This window comes from Perognathus longimembris, chromosome 14 (assembly GCF_023159225.1).
Source record: "Perognathus longimembris pacificus isolate PPM17 chromosome 14, ASM2315922v1, whole genome shotgun sequence".
NCBI lineage: Eukaryota > Metazoa > Chordata > Mammalia > Rodentia > Heteromyidae > Perognathus > Perognathus longimembris.
Genome location: NC_063174.1, coordinates 17,547,977 through 17,558,539, shown reverse-complemented (window position 1 = coordinate 17,558,539; position 10,563 = coordinate 17,547,977). Strand labels below are relative to the sequence as shown.

Genomic DNA, 10,563 nt, shown 5'->3' with positions numbered 1-10,563 from the left:
CCAAGCGCCCGGGAGCCACAGGGTGGAGACCGGGTGCTCACAACCCAAGGCGTTCAGGTGAAGCAAAGCAAACCACGAAGCCGGGCACCGGTGGCTCAGGGCAGTAACCGCGGACCGCGGTTCAAAGCCAGCGCGGGCAAGCCAGGCCCGGAAACTCTTATCCCCAATTCATCACAGAAAATGCTGGAAGTGGCGCTGCGGCTCCAGCGGGCAGAGCGCCGGCCTTGAGCTGAAGAGCTCAGGGACAGCGCCAGGCCCAGAGTTCAGGCCTCAGGGCGGGCTAAATCAATCAATAAATCACAATTCCTCCCAGGATGGCTCAAACTAAACACCATATTGCGTATGAATTTGCATCCAATGGCTATTGCGCAAGAATAAACACGCTTCCTCGGCCTCAGACACACTAGAGACCTCTTTCTCCGTGGTCCCTCAGCGACTTGCGTGGCGCGGGATGGAAGGCGTAGCTGGCAAAGGCAAATGCCTCCTCCGGACAGGAGAGGACGGTGGCCGGGAAGAGACAAACTTAGAGCCTCGGCGCGAGCCGCTTCCTCAGCGCCGTGGGTTGACCTGTCGGGCGCAGAGCATCACGGAAAGCGAAGCCGGAAGTGCACGTCCACCGGGACTCGGCCGCGGTGTGCGGGGACGATACCTGCATCGCCCGCGCGGAAGTAGCCGCGCACTTTCGGCGGAGGCTGGAGTTGTTCCCTAGGCGCGGTGGGGCGGGGCCCTCGGCTTCCCCGAGTCGCCGAACGTCGCCTGGTGACGCCCTTCCTGAGCCCGCCAATCCCCGGCGGGCTGGAGGGCGGGCTCTTCAGGTTTGAAATTCCCAACTGCCGTGGCTGCGGTCACGCGCGCGGCGGAAGCTCGGAGCCGTGGACCGGAGGCGCGAGACCTGGGCCCGGGCCCGGAGGGCACGGATCCACGACCCCGAGCGCGGGCCGCCTCGGGCGTCCTCGGCCTACTGGGCCTTCCACCCGAGGTGCGACCTCCGGCCCGGCGCCGCTCGCCTCCCGCCGCGGCCAGGCCCCTGGACCTGGGCGTCCCGCAGCCTGTCTGCCGTTCTCCAAGTCCGTGGGATCGCGGTGAGTTCACCGTGCACCTTCAAACAGCCTACCACGGATTCCCTGGAACGGTGAGCGCGCGGGACCTCGGTTCTAAAAGCAGTTCCAAGGGGGCGGGGACTCTTAGGGGACGAGGAGGAGTGTCCTGGGGGTACAGTCGCGTGCTCCGGCGCCCGACCCGTCATTGGGGACTGCGACTCTCAGGGAATGCTGTGCAGCTTGCCGGTGTTAATAGCATCACCACATGGACGGCTCCTTCATCCTAGCCCTGGAAGATGAATCAGCTCACTTTCAGGTTTCCCCCTCCACCAGTATTTATACTCGTACATGCAGAATCCCCCCACCAATGGAAGTATAATTATTCATCTTATTTAATATCGTCTCCCTACATAGTTCTTGCTGGATTGCTCCAACTGCCGATCTTCCTGCTTCAGCCTCCGAAGTGGTGGCATTTCAGTTGTTGTTTTTTTTGCCAGTCCTGGTCCTTGAACTCAGGGCCTGAGCATTGTCTCTGGTTTCTTTTTGCGCAAGGGTAGCACTCTATCTCTTGAGTCACAGTGCCACTTCCGTCTTTTTCAAAATGTTTATGTGGTGCTGAGGAATCGAACCCAGGGCTTCATGTATATGAGGCAAGCACTCTTGCCACTAAGGCCATATTCCCAGCCCGAATTTCAGTTTTCTTAATTTAATATTTTCTGGATACTTTTCAAGTCAGTATAGGTGTTGTTGTTGTTGAATACTTAGAATTCCGTTTTTTAGATGTAATGGAGTGTAGTCTCTTGTTCGTGGACATCTAAGTTGTTTCTAATTTCCCAAGGTATTGTAAATGCAAGTCCTATAGAGTAACGAGTTGACTGCTGCTAAAACAATATGGGTTTTGAAGTAGGGTAGATTTAGTTTTCTGTTCTTTCTCACTGTAAATGTGACTTTGAGCACCTTATTTAACCACCCTACACCTTTGTGGCCTTATCTTCAAACTGGATTTAATATCATTCAAAACATTAGATGATTGTGTGTGTGCGCACGCGTGCGCGCACATGCATGCACGTATATGTATGTATGTGTGTATATAAATAAATGTCTGTTTTCTATATTTGTCATGTAAAAATTGATTCATTGTGTCTCTGAATGTTGGGTGTATTGGGCTTTTATTTTTTAACTCTACCTGTATTTTTTGCCTATTAGAATTCTTTCCCAGGGGCTGGGAGTGTGGCCTAGGGGTAGAATGCTTGCCTAACATGCATGAAGCCCTGGATCCGATTCCTCAGCACCACATATACAGAAAAAGCACAAAGTGGTGCTGTGGCTCAAGTGATAGAGTGCTAGCCTTGAGCAAAATGAAGCCAGGAACAGTGCTCAGGCCCTGAGTTCAAGCCCCAGGACTGGCCAAAAAAAAAAAAAAAGAATGATTTCCCAATTCTACCTCTCAGTTTTGGTTAATGTGCTCTAGAATTTTTAACATATTCTATCACAACTATTGTTGTTGGTATTGTAGTAAATGCAGAGAAGAATTATCTATGTCTTTTTGGAAGAGGAGTGATGTTCAGTATCTTACACAATAAGTAGTTTAGTCTTAGTTCTGGTACATACACTATGTTTATTGCTGATTCTTTTATAAAATGGTTTACCAATTCTTGAGTCTTGTGTGAAATAAGGAACAGTTTTCCACCTGGTATGCAAGCAATTATCTGTTTTCAGGATAGATTTTCTTTGGAGGGGACGGGGGCCCATGAACTCTGGGCCTGGGTGCTGTCCTAAGCTCCTTTTGCTAAAGGCTAACACTATACCACTAACCCACTTCTGGATTTTTCTGTGAATAATAGGAGATAAGGGTCTCACACAGACTTTCCTTCCCCTGGCTGGCTTCCAACTGAGATCCTTGGATCTCAGCTTCCTGAGTATCTAACATTACAAGTGTGAGCCAGCAATGCCTAGCTTCAGGATAGATTTTCTAGACAGCATTAAGAGAGAAACATAATTCAAAAAATTCATCTTCTCTCATCAGGCAAGCACCCCGTTAGGAACTGTGAGATATCCATCTCATAAGTCGAATGTGATTGACCTACAGAACATTTTTTTCCTCAACTCAGGGGATGCCAGTTATTATAATGATCTTTTGGGAAGGCAGCTTAACATCTCAAACTTGGTATTCACTAGTTAGTAGCCATTTTTAGTCACTTTTTGCTGCTTCTTGGTCTGTCAAGTTGCCTTTTACTTCAGGAATATTTGTTTACATTGTTTGTTTAGTTCCATTGTTTTGTTTTCCTTCTTTTGGGACTCCACTTACACTCTGGTTTAATTGACATTTATTCTCCATTTCTCTTTTTTAAATTTGTATTTATTTTTTGTTGTTGCTGGTACTACAGCTTGAACTCTTATCTTACCTCATAATCTATCTTAGCTTTTTTACTCAGGGCTGGTGTCCTACCACTCCTATTACTTGAGCCATACCTCTACTTCCAGCTTTTTGCTGGTTAATTAGAGATATGAATCACTCCGATTTTCTGCCCAAGCTAGCTTTGAACCTCAATCCTCAGATCTCAGCATCCCAAGTAGCTAGAATTGCTGGCATGAGCCACTGGTACTTGGCTATTTTTTTTTTATTTACAACAATTAGTTGTACAAAGTGGTTTTATTTTGAAATCTATCTATCTAATGTACCTTGAGCAGATTCACCTCTATCATTGCTTCCTATATTCAGTCTCCCCACTTTTCTTTCTCAAGCTTCATTGTTCCATTTTCACATGTGTATATAAAATATTTTGACCATATCATCCGCCTTCAGTCTCTCCATTCACTCTCCTCTTACAACTTACTTTAAAACTGTAATTTCTCTGGCAACATTGGCTCATGCCTATAATACTAGCTACTTGGGAAGCTGAAATCTAAGGATCATGGTTTGAAGCCAACCCAGACTGAAGGGTATAAGACTCTTATCTCCTATTAACCACCAAAAAGCCAGAAGTGGTGCTGTGGCTCAAGTGGTATATGCAAGCCTTGAGTGAAGAAGCTAAGTGACAGCATCTAGGTCCTGGTTTCAAGCTCTAATACCATCTCACACACACAGACATATTTAGAGTATATTACATATATTGTAAATGTATTATAAATATGGCACCATATTTATAATATATATTATAAACATACTAGCCTATTTATATTAATATATTTTATATATTATGTAATAATTTTAAAATATGCACTGATATTAATTATATAGTATGCTTATATTCACTAATAATTAAAATATATGTACTAATAAACAGATATACGCATTAAAAATAATAGTAAAAAATAAAATCTTAGTCTGATTCTCAGATATAGACTGTCTTTCATGAACTAATCAAACCTTTTAAATGGTACAATGTTGTCATAGAAAACAAGTAAATTTCTACACTGAAGAATAACATAAAGTCTGATTTCATATGATTCATAGGATTTTCTGGGCCCCTATTGAAGTTCTAGCTGGATAAATATGCTCGATTGAATTCTCTGTCAGAGGAATTGTTTTAAAGTTTTACTCAAGATGATTGCAGCACCATTGAAACATTTGTCTTCAGGGACATCTCAAAAAGAAAATATGGCCGTGGATGCAGTCTTTTTTGACAACATTCCTTCAGGTACACTTACTCCTGTTAAAGATTTGGTGAAATATCAGAACTTTTCAGAGAATGGCCATAAAAAGAATCGGTTCCTAGAAAAGACAACTTCTAACAATAAAACTGTATTTCAATCTACAATGCTATCAGAAGCTACCACTTCTAACTGTTATTTTGATATCAGTGCTATAAAGCCCAATGAAGACAGACTTAAAAATAAAGAAAACTATGAGTCACCAAGGAAAATATTCCAAAGAATGAAAGAAAAAGTACTGCAGAACAAGCAAGAGCAAGCATCAAGTAGCAATGGTGTCCTGGGACCAACACAAAGGGAAAATAGAATCTTCATTCCTAACAGAGATGAGGAAAGACTACTGAAGCATACCTATCTCTGTGATACAAAGAAAACAAACAAATCATTCCAGTCAGAAGAAAATTCACAAGAAGGTTAGTTTTATTGTGTGGTGACAAAAAGCTATAATATATTAAGTCTTTAATATCTGAGGCACTGTTTGGGGTATTCAGGATTTAAAAATCCTCTATAGCTCATATTTCAGGTGGTTTAAAAAAGTAAATTTTCAAGTAATTTTTATAGTTCAGGAAAAACAAAATCAGTAGAGATGATGAAAAAGTTGTAGGGTTTTGTAATTTTCAGTACAATATCAGTGGGAAGGTTGCATTTGAGTCCAAATCACTGGAGAAGGTAAGAAATACAATAGGCTCTTTGTGTGTCATTTCTTCTTTGAAGGTAAAACTAACATTCAGGATACATACAGTTTAGCACTCTAAAATTACTCATATTTATACTGTACATACATTAGGTCTGAACATCCATAGCTTGAAACTAATAAAGTAAACTACTGTCACAAAAATTACTTTTGCACATATTAATACTGCTCAAAGCTAGATCTTATTTCTTATTCTTTACCTCAGATGCTGTGATGCTTGATTCATTTTTACTATACTGATCAACTTATGCTAACAATAGAACCACTTTTCAACAAATTAAAAATTTAACTTAATCACCTAAATTAAGCACAGAATACCCTAGCTTTCACCGTATTTTGGGGGTAGTATTTGCCATTATTTTGCATGAGGAAGATAGTAAAGAGAAACATTTATGTAACTGTAAATTGTGACATATGTGGCATTTAGTAAACTGGTCTACATGTATGGCAGTAATACAATGGTCTCATTCTCGTACCTGTCTACTTCACGATTTCTTTAAGGTATTTTTTCCTTCTTCATGACTAATACAGTTCTGCTTCCTTTCTTTAAAAAAGAAGTGCCAACCTCAGCCCAAGAAGTTTCTCTCCAATCCTCAAACATTCACCAGAGCAAACAAAAGACTCACCACCAACAGGAACAGAATATACAACTGCACAATTTAACTTATGGTAAAAACATTTTTTCCCTGCTTTTGATCTTTTATGTCATTGTGTTGTTTGATAGACATTAAGTACGGACTCTGGACAAAAGTTTGAATTATACAAGCCAGAGGAACATAATTGAATGAAAGGCAAGGGGGGGACTTTTCCTAATCTGAGACCTTCTTTTAAATATAAACAGCTTTAAATTAACTTTTACTTCTCTTTTATTTCATATGACCTTTCTATAAGCTTTATTCTGTCTTTTTTTTAAAGAAATTCAAGTTGTGAAGCAAAAACAAGAAAATGTTTTGGCTGCAAGAGTCTCAAATAAGGTAGTAACAAGAGCCCAAATGGCCAAACAAAGTCTTCATTTAAAAGAAAAAATTGGAACCACTAAGTCTAAAAAGGACACATTTATTTTAGAAGATGTTGATACTGCCCATGAAGAATTCCTACATACAAATGATGCTTGTAATACTAATTGTGTCCCTATTAAAAACTGTGACCTATTAAGGATTTCTGATAGTGTTATGACAACAGAACAGACTTTAGAAGGAGAAAATAAGGCAGAAAATGAAAAATCAGTGTCCAGAGGGACCAGTCTTACAGATTCTTTGGAAGCTACATGTAAAATTGTACTTGCAAGCCCAAGACTTCATTTACCAGAACCTCGAAGATCAAAAAGAAATATCTCAAAGCTTTCTCCTCCAAATGTACTTCAAACTGTTAGAAATGAAGTTAAACAAAGCAAGGTAGGAATTTTTTTTGTTTTGTTTTATGGTGCCATTCTTGGGGCTGGAACTCAGGGCCTGGGTGCTGTCCTCAAGTGTTTGTGCTCAAGCCTAGTGCTTTAACACTTGAATCACAGCTCTATTTCTGGCTTCTTGGTGATTAATTTGAGATGAGAGTCTCATAGGCTTTCCATTCTGGTCTGGCTTTAAACTACAATCTTCAGATCTCTGTCTCCTGAGTAGCTGGGTTACAGGTATGTACCACCCACACCTGGCTTCCGTTCTCATTTTTTTTTTTGTAAAATATGTAAGTTGTAACAATAGCTAGCTAAAATATACTGTGGTTCTTATAGATAAGTATAAAAGAATCTTTGACATTACTTAGGTGAGGTGTTTGCAGGGTTTTTGTTTTTTTTGGTAATTCAAGTTGACTTTCTAGTGCTTATACTATAAATTGTGCATGTGATTTTTTTTTCTTGTTTAGGTCATTATGCTACAGGAATGGATGATTAAAGCCATCAATGATAATACTGCTGTATGTGTAGAAGGAAAATTGATGTAAGTATAACATTTACATATTGTTTTACAGATGAGGCATGGCTCAAGTGCTAGAGAGCCTGCCTAGTAAGCCAAGGAAAGAAAGTTTAAACATTCTTTCAGTGCAACTTGAAAGGCAGTTCTAGGTAACTAGAACTACAGGCATCAGCCACTGGCACTTGGTCTTTTTATTGTATTTTTAAAATAGTGATAACTCCAAGTGTATGCTGCTTTATTTTCTTCTGAGTTGTTAATAAATAGACTGGTATTACCTGCAACTTTTTTGCATAGCTATATATTAAGTAATTTGGCACTGCTTCTCTCTAAAGTGAGAGTATCAGCAGGTATGAGGACTTTGTGTAACTTTGTGTTTCTTGTTTTTCTGTTTTTGACAATCAGCTTCTCTGTGATACAATACAGTAGTATCACTTAAGGTATTTACATGGAAATTTGTAAAGCTGATGTTTTCTGTTCTTTCTGATTTGTGCCCATTTCTTTAATATCCAAGAAAAGTAATCTAGATTGCATTTGTGGAATCCCATTGTTGCTGCTTACTACCAATATTGAATAAGTTATTTACTTGGTTTCACCCCCGCTCTTCATCAACACAATGAGTGTAATACTGCCAATTTATAGGTAATTTTAAGAATTAAATTCCATATATTTGTAATACTAGAGAACAGTGCTGTGAGCATATTATTTAAATGTCTGTTAAATCACAAAAGAGTGAAAGAGACATACTGAGGTTTAAGTTTAATCCCATTTGACTTAAAGTAAATATCTTATGTTTCTTATTACTTGATGAATGAGTGTTCAACATTTCCCTAATACATTTTTATGTTTTGTTCTTCACATTTTACATTTTTTCTCAGTTTCATTGAAAAAAAAGTGACGGGTACATTTATGGTTCAATGACTTGCTATTATAGTTTGTTTTTCCCCATTCAAATCTCTTTTTGAGAGTTTCGCTTCCCAAGGTAAAAATGTTTGGCTATGTACCCAGGTTAAAAATACCTTCAAGCTTGGGCACTGATGGCTCATGCCGGTATTCCTTGCTACTCAGAAGGCTGAAATCTGAGGATTCCAGTTCAAGACCAACCCAGGCAGGAAAGTGTGAATTAATCTCCAGTTAACCACCCAAAAACTGGAAGTGGTGCTGTAATAGAGTGCTAACCCTTAAGCAAAAAAGCTCGGAGAGCACCCAGACCCTGAGTTCAAGCCCATGACCGACAAAAATATGATAAATAAAAATAATACCCTCATGATTAGATGAACTTAATGTATATTTCTAAGCTGAGGTGTGCATGCCTGTAATACCAGCTACAGCTAATTAGGAGGCTGGGGCAGGAGGCTCAAGAGTGCAACATCTTAAAAAAAAAAAAAAGAATACATTTCTGGGACTGGGACAAAAATCAAAAGACAAAGGATAAAAAGACAAATGACTACAAAAGCAATACTTGCAAAACTGTTTGGTGTAAACCAACTAAACAAGTCATGGGGGGAGAGGGAAAGAGGGAGGAAGGAGGGGGAATGAGGGAGGAGGTAACAAACAGTACAAAAAAATGTACCCAAGGCCTAATGTATGAAACTGTAACCTCTCTGTACATCACTTTGATAATAAATAAGAAAAACAATAATAATAAAATTAAATTTAAAAAAAGAATACATTTCTGGGACTGGGAATATGGCCTAGTGGTAGAGTACTTGCTTCATATACATGAAGCCCTGGGTTCAATTCCTCAGCACTACATTTACAGAAAAAGGCAGAAGTGGAGATGTGGCTCAAGTGGTAGAGTGCTAGCCATGAGCAAAAAGAAGCCCCAGGAACAACAACAACAAAAAAAAAACAACACAAAACTACATTTTTGCAGTATACACTAGAAAATGAAGAACAGCATACACTAGATCATGAAGGTGAAGGCTGAAGAAAATGTTCTTTGAAAGTTTAATATATGTTAAGCTGAAGTGAAAACTGTTTCCGGTACTAGATAGAGAAATGGTTTACCTCCGTGCTAATAATAGAGAAATGGTTTACTTCCGTGCTAATAATACATTTTATGTTAGGAACAAGGTTTGACCACAGACCAGTTTCTTGATATATGATCTGAAAATCTCATTAACCAAGTAAGGAAGTTCTTCAGCAGTGGTTAGTGTAAAATGTTTTGTGATTAGATGAATAATACCATTATTGTTGCTGTAGCTACAGTGAAACATTAGTACTTTTCATTACAAATTTGTACACTTTTATGTGGATGGGGCAAAATGTGAATATTTTGGCCTTACTAAACTATTCTTTTTCCTAGAAATAAGACTAACATGTATTGGCACAGCAATGTTATTGTAGAACGGATTAAACAAAATAAACTTAGGACTTTATCAGGCAACATTTATATATTAAAAGGAATTATAGACCAAATTTCCATGAAAGAAGCAGGTGAGTATTATTAATTGAATCTTTCACAATTTTCTATCTTGTCTTAAATAAGTTACCTCAAAGACTTTTATCCAAATTTCCCATGCTCTTTCACTGCTTGTATGACTAGCTTACCCATATGAGTAGCTTTCTAGTACTTACGCTTGATGTGCCACTTCAGCTGTACTAGTCTTATTGTTCCACAAATACATCAGGTCTGCTTTTTGCCTTATACTTTATTGCTTTCCTTTGCTTTCAATATTCTCACTCTAACATGACTCATACCTGCTTCTAACATTCCAACTCCAACAAGGCTCAGTCTCGGGCCCTTCAGAATTTCTCACTGCTTCAGTGAGAACTTTCTTGACATTTTTTTTTTTTAATAGTTTCCTTCCCTGTATTCCCCATGAACATTCTTATTCACTTTCCCTATAATACCACCTACCAAAAAAGTGTTTTTTGAACGGATTTGCCTCTTCTTACCTAGTAGAAGGCAAGTTCCTTTATAACTGGGAGTCTTCTCTACTTTGTTGTTAACTGTTAAGTCCTCAGTATTTAGGACAGTGGCTGGCATGTAATAGTACAATAAATATGTTTCTTGGCTGCACTAATGAATTAGCGATATGTCTTTAAAATTCTAGGCTTTTAATATTTTTAATTTATCTTTAATTAGGATACCCATATTATCTCACAAGGAAATTTATGTTTGGATTTCCAAATAATTGGAAGGAGCACATTGATAATTTTTTAGAACAATTAAGGTAAAGTATTCTTTTTAACTTTTGGGGGGGAACAGTACTAGTTTGAACTTAGGGTTTTATATTTGCTAGGTGACCAATCTACTACTTGAGCC

At 39.1% G+C, this 10,563-nt stretch overlaps 1 protein-coding gene across 3 annotated transcripts in view; it reads left to right on the top strand.

The window, feature by feature from the left end:
- The first annotated feature begins 657 nt into the window (after positions 1 to 657).
- Mis18bp1 (MIS18 binding protein 1) overlaps positions 658 to 10,563 on the top strand; it is a 30,391-nt gene continuing 20,485 nt past the window's right edge. Inside the window, exons 1-7 of one of the 3 annotated variants that reach the window (XM_048361789.1) lie at positions 658 to 1,132; positions 4,498 to 5,107; positions 5,947 to 6,057; positions 6,304 to 6,782; positions 7,246 to 7,319; positions 9,601 to 9,731; positions 10,384 to 10,471. In XM_048361789.1, the coding sequence (XP_048217746.1) occupies positions 4,588 to 5,107; positions 5,947 to 6,057; positions 6,304 to 6,782; positions 7,246 to 7,319; positions 9,601 to 9,731; positions 10,384 to 10,471 (1,403 nt within the window). In that variant the 5' untranslated portion in view covers positions 658 to 1,132; positions 4,498 to 4,587. Of the gene's footprint in view, positions 1,133 to 4,497; positions 5,108 to 5,943; positions 6,058 to 6,303; positions 6,783 to 7,245; positions 7,320 to 9,600; positions 9,732 to 10,383; positions 10,472 to 10,563 lie in introns of all 3 variants that reach the window. The other 2 variants (XM_048361788.1, XM_048361790.1) reach the window with 2 other exon arrangements.